Source organism: Onychostoma macrolepis, chromosome 10, assembly GCF_012432095.1.
Source record: "Onychostoma macrolepis isolate SWU-2019 chromosome 10, ASM1243209v1, whole genome shotgun sequence".
Lineage (NCBI taxonomy): Eukaryota > Metazoa > Chordata > Actinopteri > Cypriniformes > Cyprinidae > Onychostoma > Onychostoma macrolepis.
Genome location: NC_081164.1, coordinates 4451864 through 4478903, shown reverse-complemented (window position 1 = coordinate 4478903; position 27040 = coordinate 4451864). Strand labels below are relative to the sequence as shown.

Sequence of the window (27040 nt, the reverse complement as noted above, 5' to 3'; positions counted from 1 at the left end):
GTTCAGAGTTTGACACGAGTGATTAGAAGCATATGGAGTCCATTAACAACACTAGATTACTCCATCAGGATTACACTACCTTTTTATTAACAGTAGCCCAGACCACGGATAAAACACTGAATTACAACCGTATGTTCAGAGCAGCGATTAAAGAATAACCCTTTTATAATCTATGCTTAATGGTTATTACTGAAGATGATGTGTCTTTATACTTCTCCAATCCCAGGATTTATATCATGGCAGAGAATAATATTTTTGGCAGCAAAGTTATGCTTTTCATTACCCCCAAAAATAGAGATCTGACGGGATGTTAAAGGCATGAATTAATACATATCCTTAAATTTAAATCAATACATATACTAGAATTTATTCTATTTTTATATTTTATTCATTAATAAATAAATGATTAAATAACGTATTGTATATAATATATTTTTTTAATTTATTCTAATTATTTTTTTAGCATTTATTTTTGTGCTCTAATGAACATGGGATGAATGTAAATAGTAAAACAACAGCAACAACAACAACAAAAATAATACTAATATTGGTAAAAGAGATATGAATCGATGTTCTAAATGCTATTTAATCTGCTATTAAAATATCCAACATATGTTTTTTATTCATTGAGTGACTAATCTGTCATATACAACCCTCTTAAATGATTATAAACTGCCAGCCAGGGTGGAGAAAAGCCAGTGTGCTCTTAGACAAAATAAACAAATGAAATACATCTACACATAATATATTAAAAGAGAACATAAAATACTCAAATAAATGGAAAACAACTTAATTATTAAGTAGTTGCGTGTGCTTTTTCGACAGGCATTTTTCCGGACTGCTAAATGTAAGACAAAGAAGGACCCTAGCAGGAAGTAAGTGTAGTTCATAGAAGTGTGTACAATAACGTCTATTGGTCAAATGTGTGTAATGCTTTAACAGTCATCGTTTCATCCTTTTTTATTTGTTTAAAGTACAAATATGCAAATCGTTTGGAAACGACTGAGCATGTTCTGTTTTTGTAGTCTGTACATCAGTTTGTCATGTTATTAAAAACCTAAACGCAGTCTACCAGCACAGTCCTCAAACACTACTCTATTTACACTGTCTTTTAGTTCGTTGTATTACTGAATGATTATTGAATGATTTAAAGCAATCTGCTTTACCTTATCTAAAGCGCTTGTTGTTTGGCAGCTCGTTTTAAATAAATGTAGGGTTTCCAAATCCTTAAAATGATGTCAAACACAGATGAGATGAAGTGTTGTTTTGGACAGTCATTGTGTTTAATCCAAAGTTCATGTGAATAAGAGCATTAATTGCACACTTGGAACTGACTAAATGATCCCCAAAATCCTAAATCGTCAGTCATGTTTATCTGCCTCTTTTTTTTTTTTTTTTTTTTTTGCCATTCAGCCCAGGCAAAGCCAAATTATCTATCTATCTATCTATCTATCTATCTATCTATCTATCTATCTATCTATCTATCTATCTATCTATCTATCTATCTATCTATCTATCTATCTATCTATCTGTTAGTGCTCTCAAATGATTAATCGCGATTATTCGCATCCAAAATAAAAGTTTTTGTTTACATAATGTATATGTGTGTACTGTGCATATTTATTATGTTTATATAAATATACACACACATACAGTATATATTTTGAAAATATTTACATGTATATACATCTTATATTTTATATTATATATAAATATATTTAATATATAAACATAACATATTTTACTTAAATAGCTTACATGTATGTGTTTGTATTTATATAATACACATACACAGTGTACACACATATATTAAGTAAACAAAAAGTTTTATTTTGGATGTGATTAATCATTTGACAGCACTAATAATAAGAAAGCTGAGTGAAGTGTCTTTCATATCATTCCATGTGTCTGTGGGAGTTTCAGTGATGGCGTCTCGTCGCACACTGAAAGCAGTTCTCATTGATCTGAGTGGGACTCTTCATATCGAGGATGCTGCAGTTCCTGGGGCGCAGGAGGCGTTAGCCCGGTCAGTTTGTTGAAATATCGGCCATTTGTGATTACTGTATAAGGTGTTCACAAAGAGACAGTTCTGTCTGATGAAATATTTTAGAGTTACAAAATAGTATTGATAGATTTCACGAATTGATTCGATTCTCCATTCAATTTTGATTCGAACTCAACTATTTTGAATATATATCAGGTACAGCATGTCACAATGCAGTAAATTGTACATGGAACCCTAGTCAGTTGCTATAATAGTTTAACTACTGAGGAAAATGTAACGCTACGTAACATTGTTTCCAAGCTTTTTAATGTTTTCCATTGTGGAAACTCTGATTGAGTGATTACATGGGACATGATTCAGTTCGTCAAGTTGTACTGTTTCTTTTAACATACCTTTTGATGTTCATTCATGTTTATTTTGTGCTGTAACTAGTAGTAAAGAGGGAGCGAGATGATCAGTTCACCTCGATCCGTGCTGCCATTTAGACTCGCACCTTTAGAGCCATCTGAATTGTTTGAAATTCTTGATAAAACTGATATTTTTCATATTGAATTGATAGTTTCATATCAAAATAAACAAAGCACAAAGTTTATTGCGTTTAACGGATGGGAAGCCCACTTCAAATAATGTTTCTTGAAGTTTTGCTCATGTATCAACTAATAAACAGCATAGACTAAAAGATTGATCTTTGAATTTAAGTTATAGGCCTATATAATATTAGTTCATCAACATGAAAATCTATTAAAAACAAATAAATCAATTAAAATCAAGGATCGACAGTATGCTGTATCAACAAATGGGTTTTATTTCAAACACACTGCTTAAAGACATGTCTGCCAACCTGAAATCAGCATACCAAATATGCAAATGACTGTTTCATTTTTATAACTATTTCAGTGCCATTTGTAATGTAATATTTCATGTTTAATATTGCATAGAAACTAATTAGACATGTACTTGTCCAGATTAAGACAGGCTCCAGTCGCAGTAAAATTTGTGACCAACACCACAAAGGAATGTAAGAGGACCCTGTTTGAGCGACTGCGTCGGTTAAACTTTGACCTCCAGGAGCAGGATATCTTCACATCACTCACTGCAGCCCGTAATCTATTGGAGCAGAGAGCAGTGCGCCCCCTACTGCTGGTGGAGGATAGCGCTCTAGAGGACTTCACAGGTCAGTGTCTTGTTCATTTATACAGCTTATCTGAGTGAGATCAGACTTAACATTTAGAACATCCAGCAACCAGTTAACAACACTTGGGCAACCATGATACACCCTAACATCAAAGTAATGAGTATAGCACAGACATAAATAAAAAAAGCAAAAAACAAACAAACATATATATATATATATATATATATATATATATATATATATATATATATATATATATTAAACAAACATAAATAAATAAAACCCCATGTTTGTCATATAATGGTGTGTGTTGATCTCATGCTTTCCTATGCTCCAGGTTTGGAAACTTCAGATCCTAATGCTGTTGTGATTGGATTAGCACCTGACCACTTCAACTACCAGACACTCAATAAAGCCTTCCGGTAAACAATTTTGGAAGATATTTATAGACCATCAAAACAACATGCAAATATTTGAATTCTCCCACTGAGTGGTTGAAATATTGCTTTTAATATTATCAGACTCATTTTAGATGGTGCCCCCCTCATTGCCGTCCATAAAGCACGATACTATAAAAGGAAGGATGGGTTGGCTTTGGGACCGGGTCCGTTTGTGACGGGTCTTGAGTACGCGACTGACACCCAGGCCACAGTGGTGGGTAAACCAGAGAAAGCCTTCTTCCTGGAGGCCTTACGAGACCTGAACTGCTCACCCGAGGAGGCTGTGATGATAGGAGACGTGAGTATGAATATGCATAGGATTGTAATATTTGGATTATAGATAAATAGATTATACTTCACTCAAAAAATAAAAAAATACATAAATATATATATATATATATATATATATATATATATATATACAGTCATGGCCAAAAATATCAGCACCCTTGGTAAATATGATCAAAGAAGTGAAAATTGAAAATTAATCCCTTTGATCTTTTATAAAAATAAAAAAAAATCACAAAAATCTAAACTTTCATTGGATAATAAGAATTTAAAATGGGGGGAAATATCATTATGAAATAAATGTTTTTCTCTAATACACATTGTCCACAGTTAATGGCACCCTTTTATTCAATACTTTTTTAACCTTCATTTGCCAGTTTAACAGCTCTAAATGTTCTCCTATAATGCCTGATGAGGTTAGAGAACACCTGACAAGAGATCAGAGACCATTCCTTCATCCAGAATCACTCCAGACCCTTTAGATTCACAGCTCCATGTTGGTAGGGGGTAGTCGTGGCCTAATGGTTAGGGAGTCGGGCTTGTAACCTGAAGGTTGCTGGTTCGATTCTCGTGCCGGCAGGAATTGAAGGTGGGGATTGTGAATGAACAGCACCTTCGATACCATGACTAAGGTGCCCTTGAGCAAGGCACCGAATCCATAATTGCTCCCCGGGCGCTGGAGCAAGGCTGCCCACTGCTCTGGGTGTGTGTTCACTGTGTGTGTGCACTTGTTCACTACTCACTGCTGTGTGTGTGCACTTGGATGGGTTAAATGCAGAGCACCATTTCGAGTATGGGTCACCATACTTGACAATACGTCACTTAACTTAACTTAACTTACTTCTTCCCTTCAGTTCACTCATTTTCTACAGGGTTCAGGTCAGAGGACTGGAATGGCCAGCAGGTTTTGTGCTCAGTGACCCATTTTTGTGTTGTTTTTGAGGTTTGTGTTTGGATTATTGTACGGTTGGAAGATCTAAACATGGCCCATTATAAGATTTCTAACAGAGTCAGTCACTTATTGATTTTTTATCTGTTGGTATTTGATAGAATCCATGATGCCATGTGACTAAACAAGATGTCCAGGACCTCCAGCAGAAATATAGGCCCACAACATCAAAAATACAGCAGTATATTTCATTGTACACATGGGGTACTTTTTATCCCTGTGTTCACCAAAAGCTAATTTTTTAGTTCCATCTGACCATAGAAGCCAGTCCCATTTGAAGTTCCAGTCGTGTCTGATAACTGAATATGCTGGAGTTCGTTTTTGGATGAGCGAGGAGAAGTTTTCTTGAAACCCTCCCAAACAACATGTGGTGATGTAGGTGCTGTTTGACAATTTTAAATTTTTTTTTAAGGTTTTCTGACCCCGAGCCTCAACAATTTTCTGCAATTCTCCAACTGTGGTCCTTGGAGAGTCTTTAGCCACTCAAACTCTCCTTCTCACCGTAGTTTCCTAACATTTTATGTTGATTGGGAATTCTTAATTATTTCCCTGATGGTGGAAATGGGAATTTTCACTGCTCTAGATCTTTTCTTAAAGTCACTTCACTAATTTGTGAAACTCAATTATCTTTTGCTGCACATCAGAAATATATTCTTTGGTTTTTCTCATTGTAATGGATGATTAAGGGAATTTGGGCTTTGTTTTCCCTCCTATTTATATTTCTGTGAAACAGGAAGCCATGGCTGGATAATTTCATGTTCATAATCACCCTGGAGTGCTGAAAATTGTGAATATGAATGGGAATATACTTCAGAGATATTTTACTCATAAGAATTTATAGGGGTGCCAATAATTGTGTCCAACCTGTATTTGAGAAGAAAGCATTTATTTCATAATGATATTTCCCCCCCCCCATTTTAAATTCTTACTATCCAATGAAAGGTTAGATTTTTGTGAATGTTTTTAATAAAATATCAAAAGGATTAACAATGCAGTTTAATTTTCACAGCCTTCTTTGATCATATTTACCAAGGGTGTCGATATTTTTGGCCATGACTGTATATATATATATTGCATGAAGAAAGCAAAGTGTAATTTAGGACATTTATTAATTTTATATTAAAAAATACATCATAGTAAGTTTTACTTTTACTACTCCTGTGGAGAACATTTCTGGGTCATGTTTCAAAATAAAATAATAAAATAAATTGCACTAATAAAATTAGGCCTATTATCACAATGTAAAAATCAAAATGTTCTTCATGCTAAATATTATTTATTTGTTTGTTTGTTTGTTTTATTGTTTATTTGTTGAAATATTGAATACAAAAGGGGGGGGGGGGGATGAATACAATTAGTTTGCCTTACAATTTAATCTGTCACCAACCAAACTGTCACTGCACAGGATGCCAGAGATGATGTTGGTGGGGCACAGAATGCAGGAATGCTGGGAATTTTAGTGAAAACTGGTAGGCCTTATTCTTAATATGCAATTGTGTTTTCATAATGTAGTAGTAGTCATTGTTTTTTTTTTTTGCTGCATAATAGTAATCTTCTTTTAATTTTTTTTTTTGCAGGTAAATACAGACCTGGTGATGAGGGTAAAATTAACCCGTCACCTCACCTGACGTGTGACAGCTTTCCAGAGGCTGTCAATCATATACTTGAAAATCTCTTAGGATCTAAATAACTGGAAAACTGACAAAAAAGAAAAAGTAATATTGGTACTGTGTAGTTTGATTATCGTTTAACTGTCCCTTATAATGTCGCTGCACTCCCTATGCATTTATTCTGATGTACTGTACTTAAAATAAATAAAATCAAAACAAAACATGAACTGTGAAAACAAACACAGGACTTTGTTGTTTGAAATAGTTTTTAATATTTCCTTTAAAATGTTTTTCTAGTGAGAAACACAGCATGCCATTATAAAAAGAGTAGGTAGTAGAGCAGTAAAACAACAACAACATTTGTTTGTTGCTGTAATAATAGTCCATGTATTGCTGAGATCTTGTGTCAGACAGACTCGTACTCTTTCTCCCAGGCCGAGTATCTATCCATCAGACATCTGGCTGACGGTTTGGTGTGAGCAATCACCTCCAGGAAATCTGCTGTGGTCACAGTTTCTAGTTCAATAACCGGCATATTGGACTGACCTGTGAAGATGCATGGTGTAATGGAGACTGTGAATTGTGGGCAAAACAGGATTTTGTGATGAAACAGCAGTTTAATGTCGTTCAGAGCAGGACGTGGCATATTTCTTACCTTCAATGTGATTTTCAAGGGCGTCAAAGATTTTTCGCACAGGTCTCATAGCGGCCTCCTTACACACTAACCTTATATCTGACCCAGAGTAACCTCCTGTCTTCTGAAATATCAGGACGTGAACATATCAGGACAATTGTCTCAATAGCACAGTCTATCTATCTATCTATCTATCTATCTATCTATCTATCTGCCCGTCTGTCTGTCTGCATTTATCCATCTGTCCGTTTGCATCCATCCATCCATCCATCCATCTATCTAGTGAATGTACCTCAGTCACATGGTTTCTCTCACCTGTGCCAGTGAGTCATAGTCCAGCTCTGTCCGTAGCTCCACCCCACCTGTGTTACTAATCGGAGGCAGCCAATGACTGATCATGGCTTGTCTGGCAGGGGCAGATGGGAGACCCACCAGTATCCGTTTCTCTAGTCTTCTCAGCATGGCATGGTCCAACTCCCTGAAGACAGATTAGAAAGATTATACAGAAAACCATTACAAATGAAAAAAAATGATATTGTTTCCTCACAATCACTCCTCACCAAGGTAAGTTTGAGGCAGCAAGCACAAACACAAGATCATTTGATCGTGCCAGTCCATCCATCTGAACTAATAACTCCGTCTTCATCCTTCTACTGCCCTCGTGATCACCTCTTAAAGAGATGTAAAGAGCAAAACAGAAATTGTATAATTTAATAGTTATGGATTGTGTACTAGGAGTCAGATTTTAGGTTGTTTTTATAATCTTACTGTCAGTGAAAGTTACTGGCTCATGCTCACCCTTGGCCAACCCCTCGCTGGCTCATCACTGATTCCAGCTCATCCAAAAAAATGGTGGATGGAGCGTGATATCTTGCCAGTTCAAACAAAACCTGTAGTGAATCATAACATGAGGAAAATCAGTGTTTCGCTGAGCACAACCTTTTCCCCCACACATCTCATAAAATACTACAAATCTAAGAAAATAATGTCTCTTCTCACCCGAACCAGCTTCTCAGAGTCTCCCCTCCATTTGCTGACAATACTGGATGCGGAGATGTTGAAAAATGTTGTGTTGCACTCTGTAGCTACAGCTTTGGCCAGCATTGTCTTTCCTGTGCCTGATTTTTGAGGGGCAGTCGTCACATTAAGATCATATTACACACAAAATTAGTTATATTTTATATTCAGGGATTGAATATTCATATTTTCACAAATGGATTTACACAAATAGAAAACAGAAAGGTCAAACCTGGTGGTCCATACAGGAGTAAACCCTTCCATGGTGACAGAATTCCAGTGAAAAGCTGTGGATACTGAAAAAAAAAGAGGGTAGATGGATGGTGGTTAGAACTAGATGGTTGCTATGGTGCTTTAGGTGGTTTTTAGATACTTGATAGAGTGTTCTGGCAACCAATTGCCAGTTGGTTGCTATAATGTTTTTGGTGGTGGTCACTAGGGTGTTGCTAGGCAGCTGCTACAGATTTCTAAGTGGCTGTAGGTGGTTGCTATGATGCTTTGTCACAGTTACTAGGATTTGTGTTGTTTGGGTATTCTGAATGGGTTCTAGGGCACATTGATAGGCAGTTTCTAAGGTGTTTTAAATGGCTGCAAGTGTGTTGCTAGGTTGTTGCTAAGGTGCTCTATGTGTTTTTTTGAAAGCTGATATTGATTTCTGGGTGCATTGCTAGGTGGTTGCTAGGCATGTGCTAGTGTGTTTTGGATGGCTATTAGTGTGTTGCTAGGTTATTGCTGTGGTGCTCTGGTTGTTACAGCATTGTTTTGAGTGGTTATTAATTGGTTACTAGTGTGTTATGGGTGGTCACTTGGGTCTTTTGAGTGATTGCTGGGTGGTTGCTATGGTGCTATGCCATGGTTACTAGGTTGTTGTTGTTTGATATATTACTAAAGTGTTCTTGGTATTTGCTAAGCAGTTGCTAGGTGCTAGGTGTGTTGCTAGGCTGGCTGTTGCCATGGTGCTCTATGTGGTCGCTAGAGAGCTGCACAGGTGTTGTGGGTGGTTGTTGCAGCATTTATACAGTGTTCTGGGCTTTGTCATGGTTACTAGGATTGATAGGTTGTTAGGCATGTTTCTGTGGGGTTTTGTCACGGTTGCTAGGATTGTTATGTTGTTAGGCAAGTTGCTATAGGGCTTTGTCATGGTCACTAGGATTGATAGGTTGGTAGGCATGTTGCTGTGGGGCTTTGTCATGGTTGCTAGGGTTGTTAGGCATGTTGCTATGGGCTTTGTCATGGTTGTTAGGTTGTTAGGCAAGTTGCTATGGGGCTTTGTCACGGTTGCTAGGATTTTTAGGTTGTTAGGCATGTTGCTATGGGGCTTTGTCACGGTTACTAGGATTGTTAGGCCGTTAGGCATGTTGCTATGAGGCTTTGTCACGGTTGCTAGGCATATTGCTGGGTAGTTACTAGGTCACTGCTTGGTGGTTTAAGAATTTCTAAGTTGCTGTAAGTCCGTTGCTAGGCTGCCTGTTGCTGTGGTGCTCTATGTGGTTGCTAGTAAGCTTCGATGGTGTTCTGGGAGGTTTCTTGCTGGTTGCTGTGGAGTTATGCATGCCCGTTAGTCCAATGCTAGGTGGTTGCTAAACATGTGCTAGGCTGTTCTGGATGGTTACTGGGACATTACAAGGAAGTTTCTAAGGATGTCATAATCTGAGTGGTTGTTACAGCATTAATAGGGTGTTCTGGATAGCTGCTAGTTAGTTTCTACAATGTTCTGGCTGGTTACTAGGGTGTTGCTAGGTGGCTGCTAAGGTTTTCTGAGTGCCTGTAAGAGTGTTGCTAGTTGGTTGCTGTGGTGCTCTGAATGGTTGTTATTTGGCTACTGAGGTGTTATAAGTGGTTGCTAGGGAGATTTCACGAATAATCAATATTGTTTGTTGACTTCACACTAAGGTGAATAACAAAAAAATAATATTTCATTGACCAGGTAACTCAGACACCACTTTATCTTTATCTAATACATGATAAGGTCCAAGTATTGACAAAACCAAGCCTCAAAATGTCCTTTAACATAATGTGATGTAATCATATTCTTCATACAATTTTTACTTTATGTGCTACAAGCAAAAATAAGCTGCACATGCAGAATTTCCAGGTAATTCTGTATGAGAGCAGGCTCCTTCAACACATGATTGAGTCGGGGAAGACAAATAACGTTTGCATTTCCTGTTTGTCAGGAGCGTATTGTGGATTTGTAGTCATCAGCAGAGAGGCCAGAGATGAGGCAGAGATGTGAGCGGTCAGATTGGATGGTATTCAGGTATAGATTTCATGTCATCTTAAGAAATAACCCTGAGCCCGGCTTTCCTCTAGCCGTTAGTGGAGATGTATTCAGAATCGAAGGCAGGCGGCAGCTTGAGAAATACCAAAGTGTTTAGCAGCCAAGCACCTTAATGGGGTAGACGACAGCTTCTTTGACTAATCGCTTGGCAGCCACCAGGCCTATAATGTCGTCCCAGCGCACGTTGGGGTTGTGTAAATAGATATCCTTTATGGAGAGACAGGAGAGAAAGATGAAATGGAGTGCTTCAATAATACATGTTCCAGCTTGTGTATGTATCTGCACACACACACACACACACACACACACAATGATATTGGGATGTGTCACACTATATTATAAAACAGACTGTATGCTGCTCTCTAGTGTTGAATCAGTGTTGGAATGGCACAGTATATTTCATTATCAGAAATTTATCTGATTGTCGTATTTTTGTCTTTAAAAGTAAAATATTCTATACATGTGTGAAACATCAAAATCAAATGAATGAAGATGAAGCTTATTTTAGACCCATCAAGATATTTTGTATTGAGACATTATTTTTATGACATTTCCCCTCCCAGTTCTCATATAGTGAAAAAAAAAAGAAAAAAAAAAACTATGCAATTAATTGTGGTGCTAAAGAAATAGATTGTTGCACTCAGTTACACATGTAATGCTTCAAGTGCATGAAACAAAAATCAAATGAGCAAAAAAATTAATAAAATAAAACAAATTTCTAATATATATATATATATATATATATTTTTTTTTTTTCACTGCACTTCATTTTACAAATGTGAATATATATATATATATATATATATATATATATATAGATAGATAGATAGATCGTTTTTACTCTGAATCTTTATTAAGTGTGTGGACAATAATTTTGATTGATACAGTAATTTTAAAATATGATTTTGTCAATTAAATATATATTATTAAATATATAATTATTTTATTTATTTATATTTTTAAATTTGCAAAGTGCAGTTTAAAATTTACTGTACTTTGTTCACTTTGCAAATGTTTATGTATATATAATTAGTTTTCTTCTAAAATTTTAGTAGTGAACCTTTCAGTGTGTGGACACTGAACGATTTTAAAACACGATTTTGTCAATACAGACTGATTTTGTATTACTGTACTGTATTACTGTAATGAAACTTTCATCATTGAGAAAATGAAAATTATCAAAAAAAAAAAAAAAAGATAGAAAAGAAAGAAACAAAAAAGCTTTATGATTGTGAGGATTGAGGGGGAATGTGCTTAACCGTCATTAAAATAAAATCTCACATAAAAAAAAAATAATAAAATAAATAAAAATCATAGTAGTCCTGAAAAGGCTTCATTGTCTTCATGCTAAGTGTATTTTTTAATATTACTTGAATGGTAAAATGACAGACTTCATAATATTTCCCTAATATAGCACCAAACTGCCACACAACGGAAGTAATTTCATAAACGTACTCTGCTAATAACCGCTGCGAGTTCCCTCATGTCACTGTTCATCCCAGTGAAGGCACTTATGGGTTTCAGCAAGCGCTCCTGTCAGACAAAAGGATGAAGGATGTTTCAGAATTATTTTCTATCACAGCTGCTTCCAGCAGAGCTTCAGTTGCTTTGAACCCGAATGAAACATACAGTTGACCTACTGAGAAATCTGTGCAGGGCAGGACTGAGTCGTTAGCGGCACCTTTAACTGCATCAGGAATCAGACTCCTGTAATCAACCTGATGAAGAAAGAAAGAGAGTCATATGAGTTTTGAACTGCATGAAGGTGAGTACAGTACATGATGACAAATATTATTTTTTTGAGGCAAATGTTTGAATAAACAATCCTTAAAAAAGAAAGACCTTTCTCATGTGTGTTCCCTCTTCTGCCCCGTTCCTGATGAGAGGAGCCACATTCAGACCGAACCCTGATGCGTCCGCAGGCGTCAGCTGCTCCCCTTCCTGGACAGATCATGCAAAGTGACTCTTTCTTGTTTATAGAGAATATAATAGTTTTTTTTTTTTTCAAACCAAAAAATGATGTTTGTAGACTTACACTGGATTTGCTGATGTCTCTTCCTGTTAGTTTAGATTCAGTCTTTTTAACGGTGTTTCTGGATGGAGGTCTCTGCATGGAGTTGATTCTTGGGAGTGTGTGACTGGATGATAACGTCCTATCACAAATGAATACACACATGGTGAATAAAAACAACATTATACAGAGTCTTTGAATGTTCTTGTGGTAAAAATACAGTACATACCTTCTTTTACCACAGCTCTTTACAAGCCGACTCTCTCCTATAAAGAAAAAATGACACTAAATAATAACCTTTATTAATAGTATTAACAGGTATTTTTTTACACTATATATTGCTTAACAATTCTTTTTTTGTTTAATGTACATGCAAAAACATACTCTCTCTCTATATGTAATAAAAATAATACAACAATATTTAAGTTTTACAGAAGTTAAGAGTAAAATCTCACCTTGTTCTGTCAGTTTCTTCGTCAGTTTGGGATATTTCTGAAACTTTATTAAATAATAACTCTCATACTCCATAAGAACGGTCTCCAGGTCAACGTTATCACACACCTCAAAACGGCATAAAGCAAAACTGCTTTCTTTCTCTAAGGCTTTAGCTGAATCCATATACCTGTGCAGTCAAAAAAGAAATTACACTTGTGTCTTTTCTTTCATTTAGAGTCATTTAATGTTCATGCCATTTTAAGAAATGTTTTTAAGATCTCACCCCTCCTCCATTAAATGATGATAAATCAAAACCAGCAAATTTCTCCTGCGCGTTTCTGTTCTTAGTTCCTCCTAAAGAAAAGAAATTCATAAAACGTTTATTTAAAATTACATCAACAAACTAAATGTGTCACGACTTTAATATGGTTACTTGCAGCAACTGTACTACTAGTAGCCTATTTTGCGGGGAATATGTGTGAATATATATTGTTACTAAAACTGATACATTTTAGCTGTAACAGATATTAGAATTGATGAATATTTTTAATAAACTCCACTGACTATCCGTTAGATGGCGCCAAATCTTACATTAAGGGAAGTGCAAAGACCGCATGACAGGTTGCTATGGCAATACAGGACTCAATGAACGTAAACACGCGTAACTGACTAGCCATCTTGCTAACGTCAACTGTCAAAGAATTTTATCCGAAAGGCTATTTAAAAACGATAAAAAGGCACTCGACTTCATTCGCACTCCATTTATCTCACAATACTTATGTATATTTATACACTCTTTCCTCTATACACGCAGTTACACGAATATTTGCTCAACACGTTGCAGTTTATCGTGTGAAACCATAGAGAACAAAGTTTAGCAGGACAGCTACAACAACAGCTTGATTCCAGCACTCACCGCCTCTCTGGCCTGATTAGCAGTCCTTATGGCTTGATAAGAGAGATCCATGCTAATATAAACACACACACAAACACGAACACACAGCAGCGAACTGAAATGAATGAGCGTGTGTGTGTGTGTGTGTCCCTGATACTGCCGCTGATCACCAGCAGGAAAACTACATATGCATTATATAATTATAATATGCAAAACTACATACACTACCGGTCAAAACTTTGGAATAATGCTCACCAAGGCTGCATATATTTAATAAAATATCCAGTAAAATTCGTAATGTTGTGAATATTTAAATATTTGTTACAATTTATTATAGCTTTTTTCTTCTTCTTCTTTTTGCTGCTTAAGATTTTTGTGGAAACTAATATATATATATTTATTGATTTTTTTTCTCACCCCAAACGTTTAAATGGTATTGTATCATGGTTTCAACAAAAAATATTAAGTAGCAAAAACTTTTCAACATTGATAATACTAACAAATGCTTCTTGAGCAGCAAATCAGCATATAAAAAAAAACAAAGAAAAAACAACAACAACACTGTCAATTGTTTATAAATGTCAATAAAAAAAAAAAAAATCTTTGCATGTTATGGAAAATAATGACCTTTGTCAAATTCCTTATTTGACATACATAACAGAAAAGAAACAAAAACAATTCTAAACTTAAATAATTGAATAAATTGATTAAATGAATTAATAAAAGACTTATTCAACAATACTAATTAATGTGTTTATTCTGGAGCGACTTCAGGCTGAACAGGAGACAGGTCAGTTTTGAACAATGTATCTTATGAAAAATAAAGCAACAATTAATATTCACAGTATTTTAAAGGTGCAAAGAGTGTGATCTGGAAATACAGAAAACTACCTTTTGATTTTTTTATCCATACCTCGTAATAACCATTTCTGGACAGTATAGAGCTGCTAAAACATCTTGCCACGTTCAAACACAGACACTGGACCACAAACAGTGTGTTGACCAAAAATGCGTTTCACCTTTAGAAAAGACATTTGATAAACTCTTTGTACAGTATGGAAAATAAAACTTTAATCATTGGAAAAGTAATTACATTAAGTGCTTTCCATACATCCAATTCAACAAGTCGTCGGATCTCCATTAGCAAGCGAACAGCTGATGTTGTGATCAGTTATCAGAATAACACAGGGACGTGCTGTTTTTCAGAGGACGCCGGTGTTAGTGAGGAAAGTGCTAGCCTCCAGGATCATACTCTTCACATAGACACGTACAGTATAAAACAGTGTTAGAAAGTCCTGGGTGCTGAAGACGGTGTCGGCCAGAGCGAATCCCAGCGTGGAGGGAATGAATCCTCGGCCGTACTCCACCATCCACGTCCCGGCGCTCCACTGCACTGACGTGGCCTCTCCCGCCGCATGCACGATAGTGTCTCCTGCCACAACAAACACAGGCTTCACGCCTCAGATCGGAGAGCACTGTTAGACTGAAGTGTGTGTGTGTGTTGGTGACGTGTGGTTGTTGTACCTGGATAGTATGTCTCGCTTTTAGTGGTTCCTTCTTTCCATTGCCTGAATGTTCCAGAAATTATAGTGTCTGATATTTCTGCCCAGTAACGACCTGAAGGAGATGCAAATATGAAAGGAATGTGAAAATACAAGAAATCCTAATGTGGCAAAACTATTTACTGTAGGAGCACACATATGATGTAGGAAGAAAAAATAAAAAAATGCATGCATGTACAGTGGGGGAAAAAATTGTTGATGATGCCCTGCTGATTTTGTATGTTTGCCCACTGACAAAGAAATGATCAGTCTATAATTTTAATGGTAGGTTTATCTTAACAGTGAGAGACAGAACAACGCCTTTCAAAATTTAAAGTTATAAATTGATTTGCATTTTAATGAGTCAAATAAGTATTTGACCCCTTCGCAAAACATGACTCAGTACTTGGTGCAGAAACCCTTGTTGGCAATCACAGAGGTCAGACTTTTCTTGTAGTTGGTCACCAGGTTTGCACACATCTCGGGAGGGATTTTGTCCCGCTCCTCTCTGCAGATCCTCTCCAAGTCATTAAGGTTTTGAGGCTGACGTTTAGCAACTCGAACCTTCAGCTCCCTCCACAGATTTTCTATGGGATTAAGGTCTAGCCACTGGCCAGGCCACTCCAGGACCTTAATGTGCTTCTTCTTGAGCCACTCCTTTGTTGCCTTGGCCGTGTGTTTTGGGTCATTGTCATGCTGGAATACCCATCCACGACCCATTTTCAATGCCCTGGCCCTGACGGTACATCGTCCCTTTGATGCGGTGCAGTTGTCCCCTTAGCAGAAAAACATGTTTGACGTGGGGATGGTGTTCTTGGGGTCATAGGCAGCATTCCTCCTCCTCCGAACACGGCGAGTTGAATTGACCACAACACTTTCACCCACTTCTCCTCTGAATCATTGGCAAGCTTCAGTCGGGCTGTACATGTGCTTTCTTGAGCAGGGGGACCTTGCGGGCGCTGCAGGATTTCAGTCCTTCACGGCGTAGTGTGTTACCAATTGTTTTCTTGGTGACTATGGTCCCAGCTGCCTTGAGATCATTGACGAGATCCTCCCGTGTAGTTCTGGGCTGATTCCTCATCGTTCTCGTGATCATTGAAACTCCACGAGCTGAGATCTTGCATGGAGCCCCAGTCCGAGGGAGATCGACAGTTATTTTGTGTTTCTTCCAGTTGCGAATAATCGCACCAACAGTTGTCACCTTCTCACCGAGCTGCTTGGTGATGGTCTTGTGGCCCATTCCAGCCTTGTGTAGGTCTACAATCTTGTCCCTGACATCCTTGGACATCTCATTGGTCTTTGGCCATGCTGGAGAGTCTGGAATCTGATTGATTGATTGCTTCTGTGGACAGGTGTCTTTTATACAGGTAACAAGCTGAGACTCCCTTTAAGAGAGTCCTAATCTCAGCTCCTTACCTGTATAAAAGACACCTGGGAGCCAGAAATCTTGCTGATTGATAGGGGATCAAATACTTATTTGACTCATTAAATACAAATCAATGTATAACTGTTTTGAAATGCGTTTTTCTGGATTTTTTGTTGTTATTCTGTCTCTCACTGATCAAATAAACCTACTATTAAAATTATAGACTGATCATTTCTTTGTCAGTGCATGGGCAAACGTACAAAATCAGCAGAGGATCAAATACTTTTTTTCCCCACTGTGTGTGTGTGTGTGTGTGTGTAATTAAATAATTCATAAATTTGACCCTGGACCACAAAAACAGTCATAAGCTGAAGAGGTATATTAGTAGCAATAGCCAACAATACATTGTATGGGTCAAAATTATTGATTTGTCTTTTATGACAAAAATCATTAGGATATTAAGTAAAGATCATGTTCCATGAAGATATTTTGTAAATTTCCTACTGTAAATATATCAAAACTTAATTTTTGATTAGTAATATGCATTGCTAAGAACTTCATTTGGACAACTTTAAAGGCGATTTTCTCAATATTTAGATTTTTTTGCACCCTCAGATTCCAGATTTTCAAATAGTTGAATCTCGGCCAAATACTGTCCGATCCTAACAAACCATACATCAATGGAAAGCTTATTTAGATAGCTTGTGATGTATAAATAATACAAATAAAAATAAAGAAATTAAAAATAAATAAAAAAAAAAAAGACCCTTATTTACCCTCACAAATAATTAAAATTAGAACAGAGTTATTTTAGTATTATTTATACACCATTATAGTTTTTTGCTAAGATTTTGAAATAGCCTTATTTATATTTGTGGTCATTATTTATTATTTTAGTCATTTAGTCATTATTTATATAAGCCATTTATATTTTTAGTTTTCACTTTAATTTTAGTTCACTTTTTTTTATTTTTTTTATTAGCTTTTGGATTTTTTATATTTCTATGTACCTTTATTTTTACTTCAGTTGAACTTTTAGTTATTTAAACTTAATTTACTCCCCCCCCAATTAGTAGCACAGGCAACATTTTAAATTTTCGTTTAAATTTTTAAGTATATGTTTTTCATATTAATATTTTATAGTTTGTTATGTTTATGCTATTTTAAATAGCACATACTATTTAAACTGTCAATAAATTACTAAAATAAAAAAAAGAGAAAGAAAATGAATTACAAATACAGTTTTAGTCTCAGTAATTTTAGTAATACTTCAGATTATTTCATTTTAGTTAGAATCCAAGGCAAAACACCACCTCCACCACCAAAAAAATAAAAAAAATAAAAATTGGGAATACAGAAAATGTGTCATTTTATGTCCATTAAAATTTTGTGATATTATTTTATCTCAAAATGCTTATTTTTGTAATTCACATTGATATTTTTTTTTTGCAATTCCCATTATCGTTAATAGTGATTCCCATTAGATTATCAAAACAGCAATGCAGTATTTTTTTATAGCAAGAGTAATTTATATTCTAAACAATATTGCTATACACAGTTGTTTTGAATTATTATTATTATTATTTTCCAACAAGTTATTTAGAATTTAGTGCTTAATTAAAAAAATAATGTTGCAGTGCAAAAAAGTCATAATGATCTTGTAGTAGTCTTTATTTCTTTCTTTTGATGTTGAGGACAAACACGCCCTGGAGATGTTCTTGACCCACCTGAATGTCCGCCCGTGTCCACGGCTGTCCCGAACAGCAGCACATACTCTGTGAGAGAAGCGTGCAGCAGACACATGGAGCCCATCCAGCCGCCCGCATTCACAAACACCCACTGCAGGTCCTCATCGGGCAGGATGTGACCCGGATACCTCTTCCTCAGCTCCACCACCACCTTAGAGAAGGCTTGCTCGTGGTCCTGGCCTATGGCACACAAACACACACAGTTCTGACATCTAGTTTTATCTGGTTTAGACATCTATCAGACAAGTGACAAGTTAGGAAGAGTCATTACTGGACAGTTATGTTATTAGATGTGGTATTTGCTCTTTAAACAACTCTTTTAGGGAGACAGTGTGACCATCTGAAGCTCTGTGTTGCTAGGAAGTGTATATTCGCAATATATAAGCTATATATAGAAACCAATTATTGCAATATCTTAGCAACAGATGTAACTTCAGAATAGAAACAGGTTATGTGCGTTTACTCACCTGCATACTGTCTGGCTAACTTGGCAACATCTTCTTTTGTAAAGACATACTGTTTATTTGTCATCCAATATCTTATAAACTGAACTGTCAACACCAGAAACCCGAAAGCCACCACCGTTTTTAGAATAAGTCTTATTACAGACATCGTAATCCGGGCACAAACGACTGTTTAGAAGTAAACCGCTGTCTAAGATTGCAAAAGACATTAAGCAGACTTCATTCAGACACACAGCATGGCATACATAAAAGGTGACGGGCGATGACGTGAGGTGACGTCACGCCGGTGACAACCAATCGGCTGCCACAAACGGCGAGGTCTCGTCCAATGAAATCGCTCAGAACGCTACACGGAAGAAGGCGGTGCGGCGGAGCGTCATTATCCTCAATAAGCCACCAAAATACGCAAAATACACAAAGCAGCTTTTATTGATACAGTGAAACATATCGAATAAATGAATGTATTTATGTATCTGGTATTATTTATGTTCTCTGGGAGCCTGTAAACAGTGCTAGCACTGTTCGGTTTATTCATCTTTAGAAGCCACATATTGCGTTTTATTTGTGCAGCACTGTTCACTTGAGGATACTTAGGAGGAAGATCAAATGAAAACTTGAAACTCTAGAAGAAGCAATCAGTGAATTCATGTTAAAAACCTGTAACAGGTGATCGGATGTATTTGGTAACCACAGGGGATTTTATTAAGCAGTAAGCAGTAAGATGGACAGTATCAGTAAACCCACGTTTGATCCTAAGGGTGAGGAATGTTTTTACATGTTGACACATATTCAAAGTTTATTTTCTAAGCTCTGAACTGTGCATGAATCACGGTCAGATCTAGATGTCATGTAATGACCTCTTTTTGTTTTATACTCCTGTGGTTTGAAAACACTGAAAATAGTACAGTTGCTAGATGAGTCACGTGACGGCTGGCTGTGCAGCGAAGCGGATCATGTGATTTATCTAGCGGTGCGAAGTCCGAGTCATTTTATAGAATCGGTTCGTTTGGACAGTTTATCTCAATGAACCGGTTCAAACGATTCAAATTCATTTACTAGTTAGGCGGAATTTTAGAAGTCATTTTTAAGTAAAATACATTTTTAGATGCATTTTTTTATACATGCTATTGTTTATCACAATGCTTTAAAATGAGTATAGTTTGCTTGGAATTTTATGTTTTCTTAAACTGTCAAATTGTTCTGTCAAATTCATTAATTTACGAAATCTACTTGTTCAAAAGATTATTCGTTTGTGACTGAGACATTAACATACTGAGTGGCAAAGTTCTGCCTGATACCTTTCAAATCTCATATTACTCTTGAATTTGTTTCAGAGCACCAGCATTTAAGGTACAATCCCCTGCGGGACTCCTGGGTTCTGGTCTCGGCTCATCGGATGAAGCGTCCGTGGAAAGGGCAGGTGGAGAAACCTCCAGTGGACAACACCCCACGACATGACCCGAACAACCCCCTCTGTCCCGGCAGCGTGAGAGCTAACGGAGAGGTGAGAAAAACAGCTTTTCCGACTGAATGTTGCTGAGTGTCACCGCAAGATGTGAGATAAAAAATTAAAAAGGAAAAAAATATATAAAAAATAAATAAAAAGCTCTGTTGCTGTTGTAACATCACCTCACAGACAGACAGATTAATAAATGTTTGCTTCTTCTGCTTCTTCTTTTTTTATTGCTCTGTTATAAAGCCACCTCACTTGCCAAGATTATTCTAAAAAGTTTAAGCATATAATAAAAATGTCTAATTATTTATATATATATATATATATATATATATATATATATATGAATAGCTTGCAACTGATTTTTAAAATGAATGTTCTTGATTCAAAACAACATTTAAAATCTTTGACATGGCGACAATTACCATAGAAAATAATTTCCAACAAAAGTCTCATTTACATGCACATACAATAAAAGTTATACAGCATTATGAAGGGTGTAAAAGCTAATTTTTGAAGCTTGTATTTCGTTTGTTGTTTTATTGAGTATTTAAGTAGTAAAAATGTTGTCTATATTAAGAAAGTATACACTACCGTTCAAAAGTCGGGGTTGTTTTTTTAAAGCATTTAATTAATCAAGTATCAAAAAAGACTTTTACGTGTTTTTTTTTGTTGTTGTTTTTTCTTAAATAAATGCTGTTCTTTGTACTTTCTATTCATTAAATAATCCTGAAAAAAATGTATCACGGTTTCCACAAAAATATTGGGCAGCACAACTGTTTTCAACATTGATAATAATAATAAATATTTCTTGAGCAGCAAATCAGCATAATATAATGATTTCTGAAGGATCATGTGACTGAAGACTGGAGTAGTGATGCTAAAAATTCAGCTTACATTACATTACATTTTAAAATAGGCTATATTCACATAGAAAACAGTTATTTTAATTATTATTAATCCATTATTTATTAATTATTTGACAATATTACTGTTTTTTTTTTTTTTTTATCAGATAACTGTAGCCTTTTCATAAGCCTTGCACTGTCATAGAAATTTCTTTCTTTCAAAAAAAAAAAGCATTAAGAAGTCCAGCCTTTTAAGCACTAGTGTACATTTAACACATACTGGTGCAATGTCTTGCCCCATAGACTTCCACTGTTGAAAACAGTTCATGTGATTTTTGACTAAGGAATAATGTTGCTGTTTTGTTTACTATTTCTAGTTGCTTAATGTTGTTGCCTAATTTTTTATCTTTTTTTTTTTTTCCGGTCCTATATTAACATGCACTGATGTCAATGGAGCCTGACTTTTTGAACCCAGATTGAACCCAGAATATTGCCGTACTTTTATTTAGTTCAATTCATTGAGGGGAAGAATATATTCTTTATTTTATGTGCTGCATCACTGCAGTGCCATTACCGATTCATTTGCATGCGCTATTATCAAGTATCAAGTTATCAGATTGTATTAAAACCGTCCATTTGCAGGATTTTAAACATTCATGAGCTGATAGTCATAAGCTGTCGACACCTCTAGCTCAGCCTGCAGCATTATGGGAGCTTTTTTATGAACACAGATGAAACCGTCTTCTCTGTGGAAAGTGATGTGTCTGCATTCTCTGACTAAGCAGAAAAATAAGGTGATATCCTTTCCTTGAACGTACATTTCTCTCCATCTGCCCGTGTGAGTTATATAGTGATGAATATTCAGTGGCACAGTTTATTTAAGCCTGACAAATGTTCTTGGCTGACTCTCTCGTTCCTGGACATTATTATTTAATGATTAATTAAACACAGAAAGTTGCCAGACTACTTTACATTCAGACAAGATGTTGAACATGCACTCTTGAACTCACTTTTTCATGTTGTTCAGATGTACGTTTGGCTGGAAGCAGATTGTCTAGTCAGATATATCAACCTGAGGAAGAGCAAACTGAAAGAAGGAGAGCGCTCAGGGATGTTTTATCCATCAGACTGTGATTAAACACAGTCATTTCATATTTTCCTCCGTTTTATTGCAGGTGAATCCTGAGTATGACAGCACGTTCATGTTTGACAATGATTTCCCTGCTCTCCAGCCTGACGCTCCAGACCCCGGTATGATCTAACGTCACATTCAGTCCCACAAGACTCATTTGGGATGTTCTGCTAACACAAATCTAACAATGTTTTGGACCTGGTGATGGAAAAACTGGATGTGAAACATGAAAAAATATTGGGCAGCACAACTGTTTGCAACAATGTTTCTTGAGCAGCAAATCGGCATATTAGAATGATTTCTGAAGGATCATGTGACACTGAAGACTGGATAATGATGCTGAAAATTTCACTGCAGGGCTTATGAAAAAGCTGCATTTATCTGATAAAAAAAAAAAAAAGAAAAGTAAAATTATTATTATTTTTTAAATGACTGTTTTCTATGTGGGTATAACCTATTTCATCATATATTACAGCAGAAAACAATTCTTTTAAATAGTAATAATATTTCTGTTTTTACTGCATTTTCGTCAAATAAATGCAGACTTGGTAAGCATAAGAAACAAACAAATCTTCCCAAATTACCGTGGTGTTGTTTTCTCATACAGTCGCTCTACTATGATACCACTGCAGTACTTTTTGCCATTATAATACAAGTTGACAGTTAATGTTCCTGCATAGTTTAATTGTAAAACTTTTAATGTGCAATTATGATCTGTATGTTAATGAAGCATTTCATTCCAATGTTTTAACAATTTGCTGATAAGTTGTATTATTACCGGTTCTAGGCTCAGACCATCATCCACTTTTCCAAAGCAAAGCAGCCAGAGGTGTTTGGTGAGAACAGTTTTTCTTCTTTTTTAAGAACTACAATTACTAACTAGTACTGCTGGCATTACTATTAACAACATCCTTAAACCTAAATATTCAGATTAATGTATCTCATTGTGCACTGTTTGACAGACTTGAATGATTTTATAAATTATGTGTCTTGTTAAAGAGAGGTGTGTGGTTACTTTTCCACTAAATTAACAGATTTATGGTAATGGCAGCCACAAGTGGCACTATGTCGTTCGAAAAAAAAAAAAAAAAGAGGTGACAAATAGTGTAAACAAATGTAAAATAAATAAATATTTAATAAGTAAATAAATATTATGTAGTACAAATAAATAAAAACATTTATATATATAATATAAAAGTAAATCATGAATAAACAAATACAGTTTATATAAATAAATGACTAAATAAATACATCTCTTTTATTTAGTAAAATAAATAAATACAGAGTAAAAGTTAACCAAGTAAATAAATAAATAATGCATAAATAAACAAATAAATACATTTTATATAAACACACAAATGAATAAACAAAGTAAGTAAAAAGTTAACATTAATTTGATTATTATGACTGTTGATTGATAGAAAGTAAGTATTTTCCAGATTCACTTTTACAGCTATAGTATTTTGAAATATATCTTTATAACATTAAATTATATAGATGTATTTATTTTTTATGAGGTTCCCTCGCAAAAGGGATTGTCTCATTTGGGGGGTCTGTGGCATCAAACAAACATTTTTATCCAAAGAAACTTACAGTAGGTTCTTTCCTCTTGGTTCATCTTTAACCAAGTCTGTGCCACCCTCCCTATTTTATAATTATTATTGCTGTTCCTTATAACAGTATTTTTTTGTTTTGTTTTCAGAGTACATTAGCACAGATTGCCATAGATTGGAGCGGCACTGAGGGACACTTTGTTAGCTCCGTTATTGTGGCTCATGGCCCCTCTGAAGCACTGCTAATAAACTATTTCCTTGAGTTTAATTGCGCTGCGTGTAGAAATTGATTGTGCTGCCAGAACGGCAACACCTCAGGAGAGCGTTAGCTGAGAGGAAAGAACTAAATGTCGTAGCAATGAGTCAAAACACATTAGAGGTTGAGTAAAATCAAGGCTTTATCAGCGTCTTGCTTTTGTTAGTGTATTATGTAGATTGTTTATGAAATCACCTTTGGTTTTTTCTTTTGGTATATCTTTAACAGTGTGACTTGAGTTATTAAAAAATCTGGGCTGGCAACTAAAATGTTTGAGCACTTAAAAAAAGTTACAGAGTTACTCCATGGTAAGTTCACTGGCAGTCACTTTGTATAAAAGTGTCTGCTAAATAACTACGTACGCAATGTACTGGTTGTTAGGCATTGCTTACAGTTGTACAAAACAATGTTCCATGGCATTCTCATAAAAAAATAAATAAAAATAATAAAAATAAAATGGAATAAAAACAAAAACAAAAATACTTACTATTTTTGTTTGAATTTATTTATTTATTTATTTGTTTGTTTGTGACCGGCTGAGCCTTATTTAGAATTTCTTACATTTTCATAATTTATTTTTTAAATATTATCAAGATTTAGTCATTTTTAGTTTGTTTTGTATTACATTTCATTGCACCATCATTTTGATTGTATTTTATGATATATATATATATATATATATATATATAAATATTATTAGTTTTTTTTTTGTATTTTGATTTTTGTATTTAAATGTTGTATTCTTCTATTTAAAAAAAACACACATTTTCTATTGATAATATGCAAGTAATATTTATATTTATACATATTTATAGTTATATAGTCACGATACATAATACATGATTTTGAGTTGTATCATGTTTTGAAATTTCTCAACTTCTTAGCTGAAAAATAATTTGAATACACCAGCAGGTTAAAAGACAAATCAGTCCAATAATTTGTCAATATTTAATTCCCTTTCTCTTTCTGGTTGTGTCATATTGTTAACACTAGGTGGTGCTGTCATCTAAGAAGTGACTGAGGTAGACGAGTCTTTGTACAAAGTCATTCAGATCCATTATATGTGCACAGTGATTATCACGTAGACATGTTTTTTGGGAGAGACACAGTTAGATTGTCTATTACCCTGATTTCTCTGATCCCTAGTGCTTTCTGTTTTATCTCCTCCACACTGGACCATTTTATGCACTATTTTTGAAGGCAGAAGAGAACTTTACAGACGCTGAGGAGGTACAGACGGCTGCTCTGAAACGGCACCTGTGTGTGAAACCATCCAATTAGCAGTGTAGCAGAGCAGGCCACATACACACAGACCCTGCCAACTGACGCTCAACTCTAATGCACTGGGATCTGACATTGTTTTCAAAGTAGTAAGAATAGCGCTCGAGGCGCAAACAAGTCAAGGACGCCTAATAGAGAGAACTGGCTGCCCCACATAAAGCCTGAAAGAGGAGACTTTGCAAAGTTTGCAGGCACAGCTGTTAGGTTTCATTCAGGACTAAGAGTAGACAAAATTACACTATGTATTTATTCATAACTCTGCCGGGATGATTTTCGAAGGTGAAGTGTGACATCCACTGTATGTTTTATGATGAATGCTGCTTAGATCATAACTGCTGGAGAAATGTGAGCTGGATGGAAGGATTGTCAAATAGGTATATATACAGTATCTATATGACAGGTATAGATGAAGAAACACAGGTGGGCAGAAAGACAGATAAACAGATAGACAAACAGACAGACATATAAATGGATAGACAGATATCCATATAGATAGATAGATAGATAGATAGATAGATAGATAGATAGATAGATAGATAGATAGATAGATAGATAGATAGACACAGTTAGATAGACAGATAGATTGATATAGAAAGACAGTCTGATAGACAGACAGACAGACAGACAGACAGACAGACAGACAGACAGACAGACAGATAGACAGATAGATAGATAGATAGATAGATAGATAGATAGATAGATAGATAGACAGACAGACAGATCGACAGACAGATAGATAGATAGATAGATAGATAGACAGACAGACAGACAGACAGACAGACAGACAGACAGACGGATAGATATATGGATAGATAGATAGATAGATAGATAGATAGATAGATAGACACAGTTAGATAGACATCGATTGATATAGAAAGGCAATCTGACAGATGGACAGACGGGCGGATGGCAGGCAGACAGATAGATAGATAGATAGATAGACAGACAGACAAACAGATAGATAGATAGATAGATAGATAGATAGATGATAGATAGATATAGAAAGGCAATGAGATAGAGAGATAGATAGATCGATATAGAAAGGCAATCTGACAGACAGACATACACAGATCTAAGCATAATGTTGTTAAGAGGAAGTTTTAAGCAAATTGTTGTGTTTGTTTGTTTTCAGTAAGGTCATGTGTTTCCACCCCTGGTCTGACATCACCCTCCCTCTCATGCAGCCCGCAGAGATCCGCAAAGTGATTGACAAGTGGGCAGATCTGATTGTAGAGCTGGGTGCTGAGTACACGTGGGTGCAGGTTAGTACGTCTCGTCCTCTCACGTCTATTTTTTGGTGCACCTGTTACTTTGCATTCACAAGCGAAACATTTTAATTTACTTTGCACTAACTAGACATTTTTCTCACTGTGACTCTTTCTGGGGGGTGTAGAAACTTAATGAAACATTTGCACCATTTGTTGCCTCAAGAAACTTTCTCTCTAGAAGCCATGGAGTCACAGGGACGTGACTGCTTAAGAGTGTGTGTTTAAAGGAGACGGAGGCAGGGACAGCGCTCGATTGGGTTCTGTCCCAGTCTTCCTCATCAGTGCTAATTGGATCAATTGGGAGATGCTCTTCAGTCAGGGTGTCTCAGTGCTGATCAATGGTAGGCAGTGTGGAGCGCTCCTCCGGCCTCTCTGGACACATTAATGCTCCTGCGAGGGAATAATGGAGCACTTCAAAGGGTTCCAGGGA

General features: G+C 35.8%; 4 protein-coding genes across 7 annotated transcripts in view; 2 read left to right on the top strand and 2 right to left on the bottom strand.

Moving 5' to 3' along the window:
* The first annotated feature begins 13 nt into the window (after nucleotides 1-13).
* hdhd2 (haloacid dehalogenase-like hydrolase domain containing 2) lies at nucleotides 14-6655 on the top strand. 2 transcript variants are annotated; one of them, XM_058790001.1, is made up of 7 exons: nucleotides 14-875; nucleotides 1924-2026; nucleotides 2971-3179; nucleotides 3478-3562; nucleotides 3662-3878; nucleotides 6223-6286; nucleotides 6395-6655. In XM_058790001.1, coding segments are annotated over exons 1-7 (792 nt in total). In that variant the 5' UTR covers nucleotides 14-874; the 3' UTR covers nucleotides 6508-6655. The 2 variants fall into 2 exon arrangements, with proteins under 2 accessions (XP_058645984.1, XP_058645985.1); XM_058790002.1 differs by having other exon boundaries at nucleotides 14-876; nucleotides 1916-2026.
* Nucleotides 6656-6670: 15 nt separating this feature from the next.
* Nucleotides 6671-13863, bottom strand: katnal2 (katanin p60 subunit A-like 2). Of its 2 annotated transcripts, XM_058789999.1 has the most exons (16): nucleotides 13722-13863; nucleotides 13089-13159; nucleotides 12826-12992; nucleotides 12600-12636; nucleotides 12395-12512; nucleotides 12202-12300; nucleotides 12000-12077; nucleotides 11815-11892; nucleotides 10468-10566; nucleotides 8311-8374; nucleotides 8061-8179; nucleotides 7860-7951; nucleotides 7622-7732; nucleotides 7377-7539; nucleotides 7083-7185; nucleotides 6671-6973 (listed from the first exon to the last, which is right to left on the bottom strand). In XM_058789999.1, exons 1-16 carry the CDS (start codon nucleotides 13770-13772, stop codon nucleotides 6834-6836), a joined length of 1590 nt encoding a protein of 529 aa, XP_058645982.1. In that variant the 5' UTR covers nucleotides 13773-13863; the 3' UTR covers nucleotides 6671-6833. The 2 variants fall into 2 exon arrangements, with proteins under 2 accessions (XP_058645982.1, XP_058645983.1); XM_058790000.1 differs by lacking the exon at nucleotides 10468-10566.
* A 566-nt stretch (nucleotides 13864-14429) lies between these two features.
* Nucleotides 14430-19081, bottom strand: sigmar1 (sigma non-opioid intracellular receptor 1). Its single transcript, XM_058789144.1, has 4 exons — nucleotides 18823-19081; nucleotides 18335-18535; nucleotides 15225-15317; nucleotides 14430-15132 (listed from the first exon to the last, which is right to left on the bottom strand). The coding sequence occupies exons 1-4, from the start codon at nucleotides 18965-18967 to the stop codon at nucleotides 14903-14905; spliced, it is 669 nt and encodes a 222-aa protein (XP_058645127.1). The 5' UTR covers nucleotides 18968-19081; the 3' UTR covers nucleotides 14430-14902.
* A 113-nt stretch (nucleotides 19082-19194) lies between these two features.
* galt (galactose-1-phosphate uridylyltransferase) overlaps nucleotides 19195-27040 on the top strand; it is a 127979-nt gene continuing 120133 nt past the window's right edge. Inside the window, exons 1-5 of one of the 2 annotated variants that reach the window (XM_058789142.1) lie at nucleotides 19195-19577; nucleotides 20154-20323; nucleotides 22296-22371; nucleotides 23040-23088; nucleotides 26475-26604. In XM_058789142.1, the coding sequence (XP_058645125.1) occupies nucleotides 19541-19577; nucleotides 20154-20323; nucleotides 22296-22371; nucleotides 23040-23088; nucleotides 26475-26604 (462 nt within the window). In that variant the 5' untranslated portion in view covers nucleotides 19195-19540. Of the gene's footprint in view, nucleotides 19578-19827; nucleotides 19908-20153; nucleotides 20324-22295; nucleotides 22372-23039; nucleotides 23089-26474; nucleotides 26605-27040 lie in introns of those variants that run through there. The other variant, XM_058789143.1, reaches the window with a different exon arrangement.